This window comes from Silene latifolia, chromosome 8, assembly GCF_048544455.1.
Source record: "Silene latifolia isolate original U9 population chromosome 8, ASM4854445v1, whole genome shotgun sequence".
Lineage (NCBI taxonomy): Eukaryota > Viridiplantae > Streptophyta > Magnoliopsida > Caryophyllales > Caryophyllaceae > Silene > Silene latifolia.
In genome coordinates, this window is record NC_133533.1 from 24,060,344 (window position 1) to 24,081,756 (window position 21,413).

Below are 21,413 nucleotides of genomic sequence, written 5' to 3' on the forward strand. Positions count from 1 at the left end.
CGGCGGGTATGGGTCGATCGATCGACATACCCGATCGATCGACCACTCGCGAAGTGAAACGAGCCACATTCTGTAGAAGTCAGTCGATCGACTGATAAGTATGGTCGATCGACTGAGCGCTACAGTTCCAGGAGCTTCTGTTCCTGTTCACCTTGGTCGATCGACTGGGTGATGTGGTCGATCGACCGCCCTGCGCTGCTGTACCTATTTTCGATCACTCCCCTGCTGTGTTTGGTCGCTTTGCGGAAGTTGAGGGAGTCTTTTCTCCACTTTATTCTCCGACTCATTTCTGTTTTCTTCCGTTTCTTTATTTTACACATAATGTTGCGTTTCAATAATTGTTTTCTCGGATTTATGCGTGGTACTTTGGCTTCTTTTCAGGTACTTATTGGTAGCACTGCTAGTGGTTTGGGGAGGTTTCCTTTTGCTGCGCTTAAAGTCTTGTGAGTTTCCGAGTTCTTACTTCATGTTTTGTTTAGTTAATTTAACGCAAATTCCCGTTTTCTTTTATTTCACTATATGATTTTGCACAATGGGGACATTGTGTGATTTGGTTTGGGGAAGGGTTTTGCGTTGCATTTCATTTGCTTGCATTCACGTTTACATTTTGTCTTGCATTTTTTTTAATTTCTCCATATATATACAGAAAATTCAAAAAAAAAAAATTGAAAAATTTCACAAAATTCAAAAAAAATGCACGCTTATTTTAGCATATAGGTCGAGTCGGAACGGTAGTATTTCAATGATGACATTGCATTTGCAGCTGTTTTATGCCTAAGTCGTGCTTAATTGACATGTTATTAGTAGAATCATATATGCATAGTCTACGAGTTTTCGTTAATTCTTGCTGAACTTGAGACTTGACTTAGATTTTTTGGCAAACTATATCATATTCTGAGGTTTAGAGCCTATAACTGGTGTCATTCATGACCAGTTTATCTAGGATGTGAGTAGTTACTCCTTATGAGACATGTTACATAAATGTGCATAAATATGAACTTAATCTGCTTAATACCTGTATGCGTTCGGTTTGTGGTTTGTTGACACATGTGGAAGAGGTCACCCCTTTATTCATTTCCATAAGCTCCACACTGCCAGAAATAGCCTTTTTGTCCCGTTATCTACATCCTACACTTAGCCTGCCTTTGTCAAGCTAGTAGTTTATGTTCTTGGGATTGTTACTTTGTTTTTGGTAGCTAATGCTCATTTTGAAATGTTGTCGGGAAGATGAAAAAGGAAGGAAAGAAAGAAAAAAATAGAATTGAAAAAGAAGAAAAAAAATGCATGTTGTACTGTAGAGGGCGGTCGATCGACTGCCCATCTTGGTCGATCGACTGAAGCCCGAGAAAAGAAAAATCAAAATCACATGGTTGGAGTTTTGATCAGTTGGTGATTTTATTCCCATGCTTTATTATCTTCATTTGGGGAATTACATTTATATCGGAGATTGTGAGATTTGTGCTTGCTATTAGCACCGTTCGATTGAATTTTTGAGCAAGAAGTTAGATGTTGTTATAATTTGGTTCCCTTAGTTACTAGCTTGGCTTTTAACTCTGTTTTTATCCAAATTTACTTTAGCCTCTTCTTAGCCATACCTCACATATCCATATTTACCTCGGCATGTGTCATGGTCATTTGTTCGGTTGGAATGCATATGTACGGTTGTAGAGATTATTTTCATATTAGATTGCAGGCATGTTCTTATAGGTCGTAGTTAGGTGAGTGTCACTACAAAATGAATTCTCTCTATCTTTTACATATATTCACCTGTGCTTATGTGTGATTTGAGCGACCCATGAGAGTCCACAATGATAAGTCTCTATAGTTGACGGTGCAGCGGGTTTTTAACGACTTCATAATTCGTTTGCATGATTCATATTGCTAATTGATTGTTAGTTGTTGCATCAAATTGGTTTAGGCTTTTCGGTTTGCATTTCGCTCTGAGATTGAACTTGTTCCATTAGGTTTTAGGATCGAGTCTAGTTCTTGCTTGGGGACAAGCAAGGGTTTGGTTTGGGGAAGTTTGATGCGTGTCATTAATATGATGTTTTACACCCCATTTTACACGCATTTCAGAGCTCATTTGTGTAGTTTATGCTACTATTCTCCCTATTTCCGTCTACTTTCGTGTTTTTGTACATTATTGCATAAATGTGAAGAATCCAGCGGAAATCAAGCTAAATCCGTCCCCGAGTACCTTGCATTGCATTTGACGTGAAGTATTTACTCAAGGAACTAGCTTGGTGCGCATTTTGAGGCCTGAAAGATAATTTTATGAAGAATTAGAAGCGGACTATCAGCTAAAGCAGTCGATCGACTGGCCTTCATGGTCGATCAACCAACGCACGACTTACAGGAGCTACTGTTCAACATAGTTCAGTCGATCGACCGGCTGCCATTGTATATTAGGTTTAGGAATAAGTGTTACGCGATATTCTATATAACATAACCTAGGTTATTCAGAATGATCATCAAGCTTTAATTCAGTTTTGTCATCAAGTTCTACACATACATTAGTTTAGATTTCTTTCATTAATAAAGTTCTTTTTGCAATCGGTTTTGATCTTTCTTCTGCGATTCCCTTCACGGTACTCTTCTGTTCTTATATTTAGTTTCATTGCTTTAATTTGCTGATAGTTTAGGGTTTCTAGGTTAGATCTCCCGAATCCAAATTATTGTTTTATGTTAATTGTTCGTTTAATTAATTTAAGCATGAATTTGAATGTTTTAATTGTTAAGTTTATTGCTGTCACTATTTCCAGTATGAGTAGCTAAATACCCATGTGCTAGGATGTAGGGAATCTATAGGTTAGGCGGCATTAGAATAGGAAGACCTAGACGCGTCATGGTCTATCGACTGGCCTATCCGGTCGATCGACTGGGCCCGTGAGATATGCTTCGTTTTAATTAATTTAATTTCCATATTTGACGAATCGAGTGCACGCGACTAGTTGAATGTTTAGGAATTGACCGACCCAATAAAGATCGAAAGATAGGGGAGGGAGATAGCCTACCTAATTAAGACGACTAGATTAATAAGATCGAGAGATAAGTTAATTTAGCCTTTTAATCACTTTTCAGGACGAAAGTTAGCATTAATGATATTAGGGACTTGTAGCGAGATCGAAAGATGCTACCTGTTAAGAATGGACCGAGAGGACTTCTTATTTTCCCATCTCACGTGTTTGTTTTAGACCTACCTAGTATACTGCCGCCGAAACTATAGTGAACCGACCATCTTAGCACCCTTTTATTATTTGATTTCATCCGTTTATTTAGTTTACATTTCATTTACTGCCTTTAGTTATAGACCAACTCAAATCAAACCCCCACACACTGTTACCTTTGGACTTAAATAGAACAGCTATTAATTGCATCGCCTTCTTGTGGTTCGACCCTGACTGCCACTAGCTATAGTAGTAGTTTGGACTATAAATATTATTTTTGGTGCACACAACGACGGGCATCAAAGATGCGCTCATGGAGGCACTCAAAAACGTGGGTAAGGGAGGCAAGAAACCGGTGGACGCATCCCATCTAAGCACCATCGTTGCTCGCTTCAACCCCTCGACTTATGAGGGCACTGGTGAGCCAAAGCTTCTCGATAACTGGCACCGCGAGATGGAGAGTCTTCTTGAAGTCGTGAAGTGTCCGGCGGAGATGGCGGTACAACAAGCAGTGTACTACCTAAGAGGTGAAGCTGGGGTTTGGTGGCACAATGTGAAAGAGGATGCCAGAGCATACTACAAGGACCAGGGATACGATGATATACCGTGGACAGGCTTCAAGACCGCTATAAGGGAGCATTTTGTGCCGGAGCACATCCGTCACAAGCTGAGGGCTGAGTTTGATTCTTTCACCATGGCTGGTGATCTGACTGTCACGGAGTACTATCACCGGTTCCTAGAGTTGTCACGTTACACAGAGGATATGCAGTTGGGTCAGCGAGGTTTAACCTGTCATTTTGAAAAGGGGTTGGCACCTAAGATCATGGATAGACTACCAGCTGGAGTACTTACCAACCTAAAAGAGGTATATGCACGAGCTGGGCATGCTGAGAGGTTGGTGGACTTGGCCAAGGAGGCTAAGGAAAGGACTGTTGAGAAGAGAAAGGCGGAGAGTGAGAGTGGCAACCAGTCGGGCCACAAGAGGAGCAATTATGGTCAGTCCAGAGCTTTTTTTAGAGGGTCCGAGTACGCATGGGGATCTCGAGCTTGGGGAAGGGGTGGCGGTCAGAGTACTAGGGATAACTCCAACCTTTCGTGCTTCAACTGTGACGGAGTGGGTCACAAGAGATATGATTGTACCAGTGCCAGAGTAGGAGGAGGCTTTACGGGAACTTACCAAGAGAACTTTTCTCAGGCTCCGAGCCAGAGTTTTGCTAGCAACATGCCATCTGGGTCTTGAGGCAATCGTGGAGGGCAGAACAACAACAATGGCGGCTTGAACCGCAACAGTGGAGGGTCCTAACAGCGCCTGAACAGCAGTGTGACTCAGAACTCGGCAGCTAAGCCGACTACTTCGAACACCACGGTCTAGGGTGGAGGTTAGAAACGCAGTGGGAAGCTCTTTATGATGGGCAAACAGGAGGCAGAGAACGATGCTCATGTGGTTATCGGTACCTTTCTTGTTCATAATACACCGTCTTTCGTTTTGTTTGATTCAGGGGCAACCCATTCTTTTGTGTCTAGGGGTCATGCCTTAGCTATGGGTTTGGGAGAGTACGAACTTGTAGAGGATAACGTGTTTATACCTTCTGGGGAGTCGGTGTCTAATTCTAAGTTGTATAGAGGTGTGTCCATGTTGGTAGGGGATGTAGACTTACCAGTTAACTTGTTAGAGTTTCCTATGGATGGGTTTGAGATCATCGTCGGGATAGACTGGTTGAGCAAGTATGATGCTAAGATAGATTGCAGGCAAAACAAAGTGTCTTTAAAGGGTCCTAAGGGAGTCAAGGTGTCATATAGAGGGTTTGTAGTGAGACCAAAGTGTAAATTTATCGCAGTGATGACTTTAAAGTCATGTCTAAGAAAGAAGTGTCCCTTGATTCTTTGCCAAGTGAGGGATATGCGGGTAGAGAACACTTCAACATCTGATATACCGGTGGTTGGGGAGTTCAATGATGTTTTTCCAGATGAGATACCGGGGTTACCACCTAAGAGAGAGATGTCGACTTCAATGTTGAGCTCAAACCAGTGACGGGTCCTATATCTAAAGCACCGTACCGTATGGGGCCTAAAGAGTTGGAAGAGTTGAAGAAGCAGCTGAATGACCTGTTAGACAAATGGTATATTCGGCCTAGTGTGTCACCGTGGGGAGCACCAGTGTTTTTTGTGAAAAAGAAAGATGGGAGCATGAGGCTATGCATCTACTATATGGAGCTGAATCATGTTATGGTGAAGAACATGTATCCTTTGCCAAGGATTGACGATCTTTTTTACCAGCTAAATGGCGCATGAGTGTTTTGTAAGATCGATCTGAGGTCGGGCTACCATCAGTTGAGGATAGCAGATGAGGATATCCTTAAGACAGCTTTTCGGTCACGTTATGGTCATTATGATTACGTAGTGATGCCTTTTGGGTTGACGAATGCACCAGCAGTTTTCATGGATCTTTTGAACCGAATCTTCAGCCCGTTTTTGGACAGGTTTGTGGTCATCTTCAATGATGACATCTTGGTCTACTCTAAGACCAAAGAGGAGCACGAGGAACATCTGAAATTAGTTATGCAGACCTTGCGAGATAACCAGTTATATGTCAAGCTATCTAAGTGCGAGTTTTGGTTAGAGAAAGTGGTATTTCTGAGTCATGTAATATCCAAAGAGGGTGTGTCCGTGGATCCTAGCAAGATTTAAGTAGTGACTAAGTGGGAATCACCGAATAATGTTGCTGAGATTCGGAGTTTCTTGGGTTTAGCTGGCTACTATAGGAGGTTTGTGAAAGACTTCTCTAACGTTGCGAGGCCTATGACAGCGTTGATGAGAAAATAGATTAGATTTCATTGGGATGAGAGTTCTGAGACGACGTTCCAAACCTTAAAGGAGCGTTTGACCACATCCCCTATCCTAGCTCTACCTGAGGGAAGTGAGAACTTTGAAGTATACACCGATGCTTCAAAGAATTGGTTGGGTTGTGTTTTGATGCAGAATGGGAAGGTTATAGCTTATGCGTCGAGGTAGCTGAAGCCGTATGAGGAGAACTATCCTACTCACGATTTGGAGCTGGGTGTAGTTGTTTTTGCTCTTAAGATTTGGAGGCACTATCTTTATGGGGCAACCTTTAAGGTGTTTTCAGATCATAAGAGTCTGAAGTATATCTACACTCAGAAGAGCTGAACATACGACAGAGGTGATGGATGAAGTTGATTGGGGACTATGACATGGAGATGATCTATCACAAGGGTAAGGCCATCGTTGTGGCAGATGCTTTGAGTAGGAAGAGTGTTCATTCGTTATGTACAGCTATGTCTTTGCTGAAGCTGAGGGATGAGATGTCCAATATGGGGATTCATATGATTCGGAAATTGGATGCCATCGGGGACTTGAAGATCGAATCGGGCTTGTATGATGATATAAAGAAGAAACAAGAGCTTGATCCAAAGATCCAAGAATGGAAATCAAGGGTAGAAAGTGGCACGGTTTGAGGTTTTCTATCCACATAGATGGGAGTGTTCGTTTCGATGGGAGATGGTGTGTTCCTAGTGATGCAGAGTTGAGAAGGGTGATCATGACGGAGGCTCATTGCACTCCTTATTCAGTTCACCCAGGAGGTAACAAGCTTTATAAAGACCTAAAGAAAACGTTTTGGTGGCCTAATATGAATAAGGATGTGGCCGAGTTCGTGGCTAAGTGTCTAACTTGCCAGAGAGTAAAGGGTGAGCAACGAAGACCACAAGGTAAGATTCAGTCACTTGAGGTGCCAGAGTGGAAGTGGGAGTCGATCTATATGGACTTCATCATGGGGTACCAAGGACTCAGCAAGGTAACAATATGATTTGGCTGATTATCGACCGTTTAACCAAGTTAGCTCACTTCATTCCGATGAAGGATACTTGGACCAAGATACAGCTAGCGTTGGGCTATAGGAAGCATGTGGTCCGGTTACATGGTGTGCCAATAGATATAGTGTCTGATCGAGATGCGAGGTTCATATCACGATTTTGGCAAGAGTTTCAGGATTTGATGGGAACGACCTTAAAGATGAGTGCAGCTTTTCATCCCGCGACAGATGGGCAGACTGAGAGGAATATCAAGACTTTGGAGGATATGTTGAGGGCTTGTGCCATGGAGTTTGGTGAGAGTTGGGAGGATAGGTTGGACCTGATCAAGTTTTCATACAACAATAGCTATCACACTAGCATTGGAATGGCACCGTTCGAGGTTTTGTATGGTAGGAAGTGCAGAAGTCCAATTTGTTAGAAAGACAGTGCAGAGACGTTGGTTTTAGGACCACAGATGGTGCAGGATATGATTGAGCAAGTTCGTCTGATTCGTCAAAAGATGAAAGCAGTTCAAGATCGCCAAAAGAGTTATGCAGATTTGCACCGCATGGACATTGAGTTCGCAGTACGTGACAAGGTCCTTTTGAACGTGTCACCTATGCGAGGGGTGATGAGGTTTGACAAGAAAGAGAAGTTGAGTCAGAAGTTTATCGGCCCGTATGAGATCTTAAACCGTATAGGTGAAGTAGCCTACCGGCTAGCTTTACCACCATCGTTGGATCGAGTCCACAATGTGTTTCTTGTTTTGCAACTCTGGAAGTATGTGAGTGACCCATCACACGAGCTTGAAGTTGAGAACATAAAGTTGGAGGAGTCTCTAACTTATGCGGAGTTTCCCAAGGAGATTTTAGACCGGAAAGTGCGCAAGATAAGGAACGGTGAAACCGTCTTACTAAAGGTACTTTGGTCTAATCACAATGTGGAAGAGGGCATATGAGAACCAGAGGAGTCGATGAGAGAGCGTTTCCCTCACCTTTTCGATCAGGTATGTTTGGTTACGGGGACGTAACCGTTGTCTTTTAAGAAGGGTAGGAGATAGTCGCATGCTTGTTTTTGGGTTAGTTGAATTAACATAGCTATGTTTTTGTCATATTTTCAGTTTGAGTCGGGTGTTTTATCATATATAGTGGGAGTTGTTTGGTACTTGGAGTAGTTGTTGTAGTGGTTGTAGAGTTGTTGTGTTGGGGTGATTGGTGTTGTTTTGAGTATAGTATGAACTTCGGGGACGAATTTCTTTTTAAGGAGATAAGATTGTAATACTACGGTTTTCTAAGTCTGTTACTCGACTGAATATGGCTTACTCGGCCGAGTAATGCGTCGTGTGTTTCTGGTCAGGCTACTGTCCAGGAATACTCGGCCGAGTATGGTAATATTCGACCGAGTAGCGGATACTCGGCCGAGTATACTCTATACTCGACCGAGTATCCGGTCTGATGGAGATTATTTCCGCGGTTTGATTTAGAGAGGATTAGAGTAATAAAATGGGATTCACAATTTCATAATTACTTTTTACAAAACCTAAACCTTCAAACGGAACCCTAATCATCTATAATCTCTCTCAAGTTCATGGATTGCTCGTGAGTCTTGTTCATTCCTCTCTTGCGTCGATTGTGTCGGTAAGCCACTAGTCCTATGAGTTTTGTCAGTTGTCTTTTAGAGTTTACCCTAGTTTTGTGATTTGCGAAAAGGGGTTTTGTGCATGATTGTGATTGAATTACATGGTTATTGTTAGATGGAGATTTCGTAGAGGAGCCGTTCTAGCTTTCTTGATTTACTCGTATCGGACTAGTGCTAAGGTAGGGTTTCCCTACTCAGTTGATTGTATAATTGATTTAATGCATTGTTGTGATTAATTGATATGTTTAATATTGTTGATAGAATATTGTTGGTGGATTGGAGTAGGGGGTGTTGGAGTTTAGACGGGTTGATGATGTTTGCGAGGTGCGTCCTCGGTTGAGTGGAGTCACTTGCAGGAGTGGCTTCACGTCCTTGATTCGCCCTTTGTGGAACCCGCCACAAGAGGGGATGTGCACATTAATGAACATGGGTTATCGCTCGTGTGATGAGCGGGGCTTAGGTGGGCAAGGTTGCGGTCCCCCACTGGCAGGGCTACACACTTTAGTGTGTAGTCAGTTATGAGATGTGATTGGGAGTTGGAGATGGATTGTGGAACAGTTGTTTACCTTTGTTGCACTTTGTCTTATTTTGATTATGAAGTGAACTGACCCCGTTGTGTTGGAGCTTGTGTCCTCCACAAATTAGTGTGATAACATTTATAAATCTCTTATAGGTTCACAAGGGTATACTTCGTATTTTAATCAGTTGATTAACGATTACTTAATAACGGTTGGCTTGCTAGAAAGTTTGACGTTATTATCATACTGATGGCGGTGATCAACTGGTCCCTAAAAGTCACACCTAAAGGATGTGTTTGAGAGATGTGGTTATGGAAATTTAATCACATTGATGCCTTATATGACTAAACAGTTAGTCAACGTGTTGATGAGACCATTATTTAATGCCGATTAAATAATATTAGCTGAGACGAATTAACTGTCAATTCGTAAATTGAATATAATATGTTATATTTAATTAATGTATATAATGTTAGCTTAAATGAATTAAGATGTTAATTCGTAATTAAATGTAATCGGTTATATTTAATTAGCTAATTATAAATGTGCGATATTTATAATTAAAGTATATATTATACGATATTGTCATAATAAATTATTATTGACCCGTATTAATAAATCGACTGCAAGCTGTTGTATGTAGACTTATTAATACGGAATAAAATAAATGAATGACAATTTATAAATAATACACTTTATATACATTTTGTAAAATACCAAAATAAGAAGATTTAATCGCATTATTTTTGGTAGGTTGATTAACCGAAAATAAGAAGGCAACTCCTCTTATTTTCGGATAGATGGGCCGAATTTTAGGAGAAGAAAGATCTCCCTTTGACTTCTCTTATTTCGGTTATAATAAGAGAGTAGGAGATTTATTTCTTAACCTAATTCGAACCTAGCATTTCTCTCATCAAAAATCACACACACAAACCCTAATATTTACAGAAAATTGGGGATCTCATTCTAGCAATTTGAGGGGCATTTCTCGGAGCATCTTGGGTGCAACTAATAGGCGAATATCATTGCGATATTGTTCTTAGGCCGAATTTGCTAGGACCGAAGGTTGATTTCATAATCTCTCTATTTTGTTTATGCAATTTCATTTATGACTAGTATTCATATTTATAATTTCGTTATAATCCTTATAATGTTAATGGAAGTATACCGATATTTCCTACAAGTGGTATCAGAGCCCAGGCCACGAAATTATTTTTGATGATTTTCATAATTGAATTTAAACAAAAGGATTTCGAAAAAAAAAAATTATTAATCGGCTGAAATTTTTTTTTATGCCGAGAAGAAATTTTTTCCAGCCGAGTTGTTTTGTTTTTTTTGTTGTTTTGATTTGTTCATATTGTTGTTTTAATCAGTTAAGATGATAATATGATAATTTGTAGATGTTTTGATTTAATGATGATTAAATTAAAATGTAAATGGAATCGTCATGTTGAAGATATAAAAAATTGTTTTTGCTATATAGTTTTTGGCATATACGGTTAAAATCATGTTTCAATAATTCATAGGCTAATCTTGTTCTAATAGCAACTATAAACGAATTCGTTCATCTAAAGTTTTTGTTTTAGGGCATAATGCCGAATTGAAAAGAAATTTTTAGGGCTGTTTTGTTTTTTTTTTAGCCAAAGAAAAAAAAAGAAAAGAAAATTTTTTCTGTTTCTGTTACTGTTCACGTTGGGCAGAATTAAAAAAAAAAATTCTGTTTTTTTCCTTTCGGTTTTTGCTGAAAAGCCGAGAAAAGGTTTTTTTTTTGGGGGGCATGTTTCGGTTTTTGCCGAGAAAAATTTTAAAGAAATTTTTTTTTTGTTGTTTTTGGCCAATAATTATAATTATACATTTTAATGTATGATTAATTGTTGTGAAAAGGTTCACATATTAAGATACCTAATTATTTTAAAGAAGTTTAAAATAATATTGGATTAAATTCATATTACAAGTTTAATGTGAATTAAGATTGAAATTAATGTGAGTAATTGAGGAATTGTCACTTAATTTGATCATTTAAATAGGTGGTTTGGGCAAAATTAATCTACATAATAAAGAATTATGTCTTGCATGTTTAATTTTTTTTAGTTGATGCATTTTTTGTTGAATGAATCGTTGAATGAATTTATTTTCGTTTTTTTGCAATCGGTTGTAATTTGTAATACCTAGTGTGGCCTTAGTCAAATTATGTTTTCGTAATGATGGAAACATAATTTTTAATGTAATTTGAGATCTCGTATCACCGTTTGGTTTTCTTTATTTATTACGGTTTTGAAATTAGAATGTAAATAGGTTTATTATGTAATTTTAAATTGTAATTTTTGAGAAGACTAAAGATGGAGATTGGAGCTCACTCCCGCTACATGGATCAAGATGGAACATCAAGACAAGCTTCTCGGGTCCAAGGATGGATTCCAAAGTTGTATTTATGTTCATTTTGATAGATAGGCCACACTAGGACTTTTTATTATTTTTACGTTTTCGTTCCTATTGCTTTTCATTCACATGATAGTTTATGCATCTTATTCCGCCTAAACCAAACCACCTACTAAAATGCATGAAAATTGACTCATATAGATTGTATGTTAGTTTTCATAGACATACAGATGTCACTCATTTTAAGTCATCACCTTAGTTTATTCATTCACGCATGCTAGATATTAGTTCACTTAAAATGAATTAAAATAAAGTTGATGGGATCTTCCTCTAAAACGGAAATTGAGATTAGTCTTTATAAGGGCAAACAACTATGAATCCCTTCTTCGTCGGTAGGCATAATATGACCCCTTCTACGTTGGGTAAGTAGTTTGTGTTGACTTAGTTTATCTCAACATTATAGTCTAAAGAGTTTCTCGTGATTATGATGGACTAAAGATAGAATTTACAGAAATTTATCGACCAAGAATTCTAACAGTAGAATTAGCCAAAAGGTTGGCTTATCAATTTACAGATAATTGAGTCTTGGGATCATTTATATAATTCTTGAGGGAGGTCAATTGTATAAATGCTTGAGTCTTCGCTTATAACAGTTTTACATTAAGACTTAAAATCATAACGGTGCATATGCTTATTATTTTATTCTTCTTTTCGCAGTGTAGAATACGTTTATTTTGATAAAACTGTTTCAACAAATGGCTGGAAATAACGAAATTCCAATGCCGAGTGCCACACTTGGACGCGAGTCCTGGCTTAAAGTTTTTATGGACAACATGAATCAGTTCACACGACTGAAGAATGATGGGTCCAACTTTATGGACGGGAGGCAAAAAAGACTACGGAATCGCTTGCCATTGCTGACGGTAAGCTCAAGTTCTTAACTGAGCCAATACCGGTAAACCCAGGCCCCAATGCAAGAGTTAACGAGTCACTTGCTTATAGTGATTTCGTCATGGAAGCGGGTGCGATAAAGAACGTACTCATCTTTGCGATGGAAACCAATTTGCAGAGACGCTTCATTGCCCAAGGTGCAAACAAGATTTTCACCACGCTCACTAACGAGTTCTCAAAAGCACCGAGAATCGTTACTTATGAGCATACTTGTCGCTTCTTTGATGCGAAACTCCAAAAGGGCCAACCGGTTAGCCCACACATTCTTAACATGATTGAGAATGTCGAGAAATTGGAGGCACTTGATTGCAAAATCAGTGAGAGCATAGTCGTTGACTGAATGCTTCATTCTCTTCATGATGGTGTTGCCCTTTTCAGGGCGAACTACTACATGAATGACTTAAAGAAAAGTCCTCATGAGCTACACTCACTTCTCGTACAGACCGAGAAGGATATGAAATTGAGTGGGAGTATGAAGCAGGATGTTCTCATGATTTCCAACAAGGGTAAAGGAAAGGGCAAAGCTCCAGGCGACCTAACTGTAGGTAAGCCAAAGTTTAAAAAGCCAGGAAACGGTAAGAGTGGGCCTGGTGAGACTAGTGGCTCACCGGCCAAGGCAAAGAGCAAGGGCGGTGACATTGATTGCCACCATTGTCACAAGACTGGACATTGGAGGAGGAACTGTCCCGTGTACCGTGAGGACATAAAAGTAGGTCGCGTCGTTCCTGTTGGTATGTCATCTTATATTCATATGATTGAGATTAACCATGCAAGTTTCGGAACTTGGGTACTTGATACTGGTTGTGGTTCTCATCTGTGTAATTATTTGCAGGGCCTAAGAAACATCACACCTCTCGGAAAGGGTGATGTGGACCTGTTAGTCGGGAATGGAGCTAGAGTTGCTGCTGTCTCGAAGGGAACATATGTAATCCAACTCCCTAGTGGTTTTGAGTTATATTTATATAACTGTTACTATGTACCCAGTTTGTCTAAGAACATTATTTCAGTTTCCGTACTTGATAAAGACGGTTTTTCATTTTTAATAAAGGATAATAGCTGTATTTTCTCTTTAAATGAAATGATTTATGGCAAAGCAGTTTCCATGAATGGAATTTACATCTTAGATCAAACCACGGAAGTATTACACGTGAATAATAAGAAATTAAAGGTTGGTGACAAAGATCAAACCTATCTATGGCATTGTCGAATGGGACACATAAATGGAAAACGTGTAAAGAAACTCGTCGATAATGGGACTATTCCCGCATTCGATTTTTCTACATATGGTACGTGTGAATCATGTCTCATTGGCAAAATGACTCGAATTTCCTTCAAAGGTGTTGGAATGCGCGCTAGTGACCTATTAGGACTCATACATTCTGATGTTTGTGGACCTATGTCAATTACCGCTAGAGATGGCTATAGATATTTTATCACTTTCACGGACGATTTGAGTAGATATGGATATGTCTACTTGATGAACCATAAAAGTGAGTCCTTTGAGAAATTCAAGGAATACCAGAACAAGGTTGAGAACCAACTGGGTAGAAAGGTTAAAGCACTTCGTTCAGATCGAGGTGGCGAATATCTTTCAAATGAGTTTATTCAACACCTTAAAGACTGCGGAATCGTTTTGCAGTTAACTCCACCTGGAACACCTCAATTAAATGGTGTGTCCGAACGGAGAAATCGAACCTTACTTGATATGGTTCGATCCATGATGAGTCACACGGTAGTACCTGATTCATTATGGGGTTTTGCTCTTTGTGTTTGCTCTTATACTTAACCGAAGTCCGACTAAAGCTGTCGACAAGACTCCATATGAAATGTGGAAGGGAACGGTCCCTAACTTGTCCTTTATTCGGGTTTAGGGCTGCGAGGCTTATGTCAAGTGGAGACACGAGGATAAGCTCGGCCCGCGATCGGTCAAGACATACTTTATTGGTTATCCAAAAGGAACGTTTGGTCATTACTTCTATTCGCCTACCGAACATCGAGTTTTTGTTGCGGCTAGTGCGACGTTCTTAGAGAAATAATTTCTCGAGAACAAGACAAGTAATAGAACCTTCGAGCTGTCGGAGATTCCAGAACCAACAACCGAGGAACAGATGGAGGAAGTTGTTCCTCCAACTGATGATACGGTTAATATTCCTGAGGAACCTAGGAGGTCGGGTAGAGTCTCTAATCCTCCGGACAGATACATTGGTATGGTCGAGGATAATGACGTTTTACTCCTAGAGAGTAATGAACCCGCTACCTATAATGGTGCTATGGCCTGTTCCGACTCAAAGCTATGGCTCGAAGCCATGCAATCCGAGATGGACTCCATGTATGAGAATGACGTATGAGATCTTGTTGATTTACCTAATAAGGTAAAACCTCTACAGTGCAAATGGCTTTACAAAATAAAGCATTCTGTAGACGCGCAACCAGATATCTATAAGGCACGACTAGTGGCAAAAGGTTTCACTCAAGTGCACGGATTGCATTATGATGAAATTTTTGCACCTGTAATCATGCTACGTTCCATTCGGATAATCTTAGCGATTGTCGCTTTTCATGACTATGAAATTTGGCATGTGAAAACCGCCTTCTTAAACGGTTATTTGGAGGAAGAGTTGTACATGGTGCAACCCGAAGGTTTCATAGATCCTGAACATCCTAAGAAAGTATGCAAGCTTAAGCATTCCATTTATGGACTTAAGCAAGCTTCTCGGAGTTGGAATCATCGTTTCGACCAGATGATAAAAGAGTATGGTTTCACTCGATCGGTCGAGGAACCCTGCTTATATATCAAGTCGAGTGGGAGCAAGATTGTTTTCTTGATATTGTATGTCGATGACATACTCTTGATTGGGAATGACATTCCTCTCCTATCTTTGGTTAAAGGATGGTTGAAGAACCATTTCCAGATGAAAGATCTGGATGAGGCACAACGCATACTGGGAATTCGTATCTATCGAGATAGATCACGACGGACGTTATCACTGAGTCAGGAGTCTTATTTGGATAAGATTCTTGAAAGGTTCAGCGTGACCAACTCCAAGAAGAGGAACCTTCCAATGACGTTTGGGATGCAGTTGAGCAAGTCTCAGTCACCTACGACGCCTGAAGGGATTGAGCGCATGAGTCGTGTTCCTTATGCATCTGCAATAGGATCAATCATGTATGCCATGATATGCACACGTCCAGACGTGGCATATGCATTGAGTATGACGAGTTCAGCATTACCAAAAGAATCCGGTGAAACACACTTTGGATAGTGTTAAAAACATCCTTAAGTACCGACGGAGGACTAAGGATAGGGTATTGACTTATGGAGGCGATACTAAGCTATGCGCAATCGATTCCGCAGATGCTAGCTTCCAAACGGATCGAGATGATTCAAAATCTCGATCAGTCCGGGTTCGTCTTCACTCTTAATGGTGCTGCGGTCACCTGGAAGAGTTCCAAACAGGATGTTGTAGCAGATTCTACCACTGAATCTGAGTACTATGCCGCTTTGAAGAAAGGAAGCTATATGGATGCGTCAATTCTTACAAGGACTTACGATAGTTCCTAGTTCGAATGACCCGATCACCATCTATTGTGACAATAGAGGTGCCATCTTCCAGGCTAAGGAGTCTAAATCTAGCAACAAATCTAGACATGTACATCGTAAAGCTCACCTGATCCGTGATTACGTGGAGCAAGAAGAGATAGTGATTGACAAGATAGCTTCGGATGACAACATCGCGGACCCTCTCACTAAACCGTTGAATTATGATAAGCATGAAGGGCCCGTTATTTCCATGGGAATTAAACGTGTTCCTGAGTTGTAGTAGTTGATTATGGATTTGATACATTATCTTTTTCATATACTATTTATAACTTCATCGTTTTTATAATATTTTGTTTTTCATGTGGATTGTACCAACAACATTGAACACCACAAAGTGAACTGAATTACATTATATTTGTTTTGGTCCGTAATCGCCATAATGAGCTGATAACTCTGGCTATTATATTGTGCAGTCGATTGATGGTGGGTTCAACGAGCCATAAGTCAAACGGTTGACTGATCGATCACAGATGCGAGATTATAACGATACCTCGTAGGACAAAATTTTTGGTGACAACGTAATGGAGTCCTAAATGTTTAAAAACATTTGGTGCCAGGTCGTGGATTGGACGTCCATTGTGTTCCTAGAGTCGATTCTTTTGACTATCGACTGTCTCTTGAGATTAAGGCAGTTTTTGGGTGACTTTGGTTTCTTTCTAATGGTGCAGAATCGGAGACTAAGTAGATTTTTTCGGGTCATTTCATCTTTGTGTTTACATCTGCAGGATTCGAGTTGAAGAAAATATTCAACCCTTATCAGGTATAGTTATTTCTCAGGGCCACTCGAGGAGTTGTAACTGAAATGCATGGCCATGCTCGAATGATGATTCGTTTATCAGTTAAGTTACTCTCTAGTCGGGGAAACCACTCTTGATATTGATCACTTGTAAAATACGACCTTTGTGAATACGGATTTTGCAAATTGTTTTACATTGAGTGGGAGAAATTTTAGGATATGAGAATCGGTTATCGCACATACACTTGTGAGGACAAGTGGGAGTTTGTTGGAGCTTGTGTCCTCCACAAATTAGTGTGATAACATTTATAAATCTCTTATAGGTTCACAAGGGTATACTTCGTATTTTAATCAGTTGATTAACGATTACTTAATAACGGTTGGCTTGCTAGAAAGTTTGACGTTATTATCATACTGATGCCGGTGATCAACTGGTCCCTAAAAGTCACACCTAAAGGATGTGCTTGAGAGATGTGGTTATGGAAATGTAATCACATTGATGCCTTATATGACTAAACAGTTAGTCAACGTGTTGATGAGACGATTATTTAATGCCGATTAAATAATATTAGCTTAGACGAATTAACTGTCAATTCGTAAATTGAATATTATATGTTATATTTAATTAATGTATATAATGTTAACTTAAATGAATTAAGATGTTAATTCGTAATTAAATGTAATTGGTTATATTTAGTTAGCTAATTATAAATGTGCGATATTTATAATTAAAGTATATATTATACGATATTGTCATAATAAATTATTATTGACCCGTATTAATAAATCGACTGCAAGCTGTTGTATGTAGACTTATTAATATGGAATAAAATAAATGAATGACAATTTATAAATAATATACTTTATATACATTTTGTAAAATACCAAAATAAGAAGATTTAATCGCATTATTTTTGGTAGGTTGATTAACCGAAAATAAGAAGGCAACTCCTCTTATTTTCGGATAGATGGGCCGAATTTTAGGAGAAGAAAGATCTCCCTTTGACTTCTCTTATTTCGGTTATAATAAGAGAGTAGGAGATTTATTTCTTAACCTAATTCGAACCTAGCATTTCTCTCATCAAAAATCACACACACAAACCCTAATATTTACAGAAAATTGGGGATCTCATTCTAGCAATTTGAGGGGCATTTCTCGGAGCATCTTGGGTGCAACTAATAGGCGAATATCATTGCGATATTGTTCTTAGGCCGAATTTGCTAGGACCGAAGGTTGATTTCATAATCTCTCTATTTTGTTTATGCAAATTTCATTTATGACTAGTATTCATATTTATAATTTCGTTATAATCCATATAATGTTAATGGAAGTATACCGATATTTCCTACACGTTGTTTTGTAAATCCGCGGTGATCCATTCGGGGATGGTGAGCAGATTGTGACAGGTGATGATGGCCTTTAGCTATGGGGACGAGATAGGGAATCATCACTTCGAGTCTAGCTTACGCTGTTACGAGATTAGCTATTTTACTTTCAGTTGTTGAGATTAGTAGACACTTGTTTTGATTTGGTTTTGGAACTATGTGACTTTAACTTATATATACTTTAATAAAGGTTGTGGAATGGTTTATTTTGATATACTATCCTCGGGCAACCGAGATGGTAACGGTCTCTCATGCTAGGGTGGTCTTTGGTAAGGCACCTTGATATGAAGGGGGTGTTACATTTTCCTCCAAATAAATTCCGCTCCACCAAATTTATGTAAGATGGCCGAATTTCAAAAGTGCCTTTGTCTGTAGTGGGTAACTTGAATCCTTTAGGGATGGAATTAAGTGTGGGCTCGGAATGACTGGCTAATGTCGGCATCTTTAGTGTTGTAGGAGTAACGGGTGCATAAATTAGTGTGTCCTCTTTAAAGGATGAATCTTCTGCGAAAGTAAAACGCTCGTAGTCAAGGGTACTCAAGTCTTCCACTTGACTTACTTTTCTTTGAAATTTTCGTCTGTAGCGAAAAGTCTTTTCTGGCTCGGGATCAAAAGGTACAATCTACAACCTGTTAGACCTGGGCATACACGAAAACAACAAGAGAAATATCAAACTATGTCAAGGAACTAATGCTCCCTGAGACAAAAGAGACAAAAATAAACAAAAACTACTAGAAAAATGGCTGCCTCCCCGGCAACGGCGCCAAATTTGATAAGGTTATTTTCAGTTGTTGGCCTATCAAAATAAATACTAAATTACTACTAACTGGTAGCTAGTGGCAAGAAAGGGTCGAATCCACAGGGAGGCGAGTTTAATTATTCTAGTTTGATAATATTTAAGTTCGTCTTAAAGGTAACAATTTTATGGGGTTTTGTTTGTTTAATTTCTAAACTAATTGCAATAAAGTAAAAGACAAATTCAATAATATTAAATAGTCTAGGGATCGGGTTCACTGGGTAGTCATCCAAGGGTGAGATTTAATTCATTGATTGAGCAATTTATATTGTTGAAAGTCATACGATCGGTCGATTCTAATATGTATTTTTAGATCTAACTTAACATGCAATCGCTATTATTAAGTCAATCTAATTCAATTATCGTGGCCTATACTAGTCTTAACCCGGTCGGTGAAAATCCTAGTTTGCAAGAATAATTAACCAATTCTGATCAGTAATTAATTAATTGGGAGTAAGACAATAATTGAACAACAATCAAGAGCAATTTAACAATCAATTCATTAATTAACCCTTTTCTAAAACCTAGATCCTCTTTCACCCTAGAATATGAAATTAGCTACGCATAATAACGGTAATAACAACAATAATATGAATGAAAGAAATAATTGCAAACATAAAAGATGAACAATAACAATTGAATAAATATTGAAGAAAGAATAATAATACCATAACAAATTGAGGTAGAACGAGTTGTAGATCCGACGCAATATTAATAAAACTAAACTAAGGGTTTTAAGAGAGATTTTAATGTAGAATACCGTAACTAGGTAAAATAAAGCGTAAAAATAACATAGGGTATGAATTAGGTATTTATAGTAAAAAACATAACCGACTTAAGGAAATTGCGGAAAACTGCCAAAATAGTGAGTACTCGATCGAGCCTGCTTGTACTCGATCGAGTACACCCACAGTTGATCGAGCTCGCTTATGCTCGATCGAGGATCTTTCACGTTTCAGCTATTTTCTTCGTGTTGTCTTGTTTACTTCTCTTCCTTTACTCTTTTAGATTCCCGTGACATGCTCCGTGTATTCCTCCATGCCCACTCCGCGGTGCTCATTTCATTCCTTTGCTCCACAATTATGCATCATTCCTGCATTAAACACCGAATAGCGGAAATATCGACATTCTAGCATAAAAGGCATTTAATTAATATAAAATAGCACGAAAACCGTATCAAAAGCAACTAAGGGAAGGCATAAATATGTATATAATTATGACTCATCAGTTTGCATATATTTCTCGGAGGCTTGGGAGCGGTCTTCGCCTTGGTTGTCGCCACTTCTTGTTGTCTAGTTTTTTACATTTATTAAACTCCATTTTTATCTTTCGATTGGGTTGTACATTCGGGATTATCATTTGAATCCCTTAACTTGTAACTTAATTATATTAACTACAACTTATCTATGTTAAATAGCCTTACTTCGATTATTCGCACTACAAACTTGGGAAACCGAATCATGTGACATCCTCATGGATTAGGATGGCCTAGGGGAAGGCTTCCCGAGTTATGGGAGTGTTACAAAGTGGTATCAGAGCGACGATTTTGGAGCTTATACTAATGAACTAATGAGCTTAGATGTCTCAATTAAAATCAACCCGGTTTGAGTTATAGGGAACTCGCGACAAGCTTGGGAGATGTCCCAAGGCTGTACTCTTGTACTCTTAACTCGAGTCTGTCACAACGCGTGGGGTAATGGGAACTTCGTGGTGTGCATATACTTGTTGCGTATTCTTGTTTTTTTGTTTGCAAGATAGATTCATGTTGATAGCACATGGTGTGATTATATGAGTAGCATAGGCAAGACAATATGAAGCATGATTGGTGTTTATGTGTAAGCATGTTGATATGTTAAGTTGAGTTGTTTATGATCCAAAAATGATGAGCTTGAAGAATAAAGAAATACTTGAAGTCAAAGCAGCAGGCCACATTGAGAGTGCAACGAGCCAAGGGTTCAAATTCAGCTAAGGCATGAGGTCTAGTCCAATCCGAGTTAGAATAATATGTAATAATTACTATTATTACTATTTTATTATTATTATTAGGAGTAAAAATAAGGTTTCCTAAAATCATTAGCATTAATTATTCCTAATTGTAATAGAGGTTGTTATTTAGTTTCCTAGTTGCGATAGAAGTTAAGTTTCCTAATTTCGGTCAAGGTAGAAATTAAGCAATTTGACTTGCCATAGGAAATCGTCATCACACGATTAGAGTAGGATTTTGGGTAAGGGGGCTAGTATGTTTTCTTATTCCGTTTAGGAATCTATCTAATTAGCTATAAATAGTCAGCTTGTAATCAATTTTATGGAGATTGCGTTATTGAATAAAAGCATTGAGTTTTTCGTTTACAGTGGTAAACATCGGTTCGACGAGTTCGTTCCAAAATTGTTATTGTTTGACGCGTTTTCAAGCATTAACCCGAGTTATA

The 21,413-nt window shown here is 38.9% G+C and overlaps 1 protein-coding gene across 1 annotated transcript; it reads left to right on the forward strand.

Annotated features, from left to right (window-relative positions):
* The first annotated feature begins 3,480 nt into the window (after positions 1-3,480).
* LOC141594864 (uncharacterized) lies at positions 3,481-6,643 on the forward strand. Its single transcript, XM_074414852.1, has 4 exons — positions 3,481-4,061; positions 4,692-4,956; positions 5,472-5,795; positions 6,479-6,643. Exons 1-4 carry the CDS (start codon positions 3,481-3,483, stop codon positions 6,641-6,643), a joined length of 1,335 nt encoding a protein of 444 aa, XP_074270953.1.
* Positions 6,644-21,413: the final 14,770 nt, after the last annotated feature.

Coding starts and splice junctions, on each gene's coding strand:
- LOC141594864 (XM_074414852.1), top strand. CDS start 3,481: ATGGAGGCACTCAAAAACGTGGGTAAGGGAGGCAAGAAACCGGTGGAC. Junction 4,062..4,691: donor CGAGCTGGGCATGCTGAGAG/GTTGGTGGACTT, acceptor TTTTGTGTCTAG/GGGTCATGCCTTAGCTATGG. Junction 4,957..5,471: donor AGGGTCCTAAGGGAGTCAAG/GTGTCATATAGA, acceptor GTGTTTTGTAAG/ATCGATCTGAGGTCGGGCTA.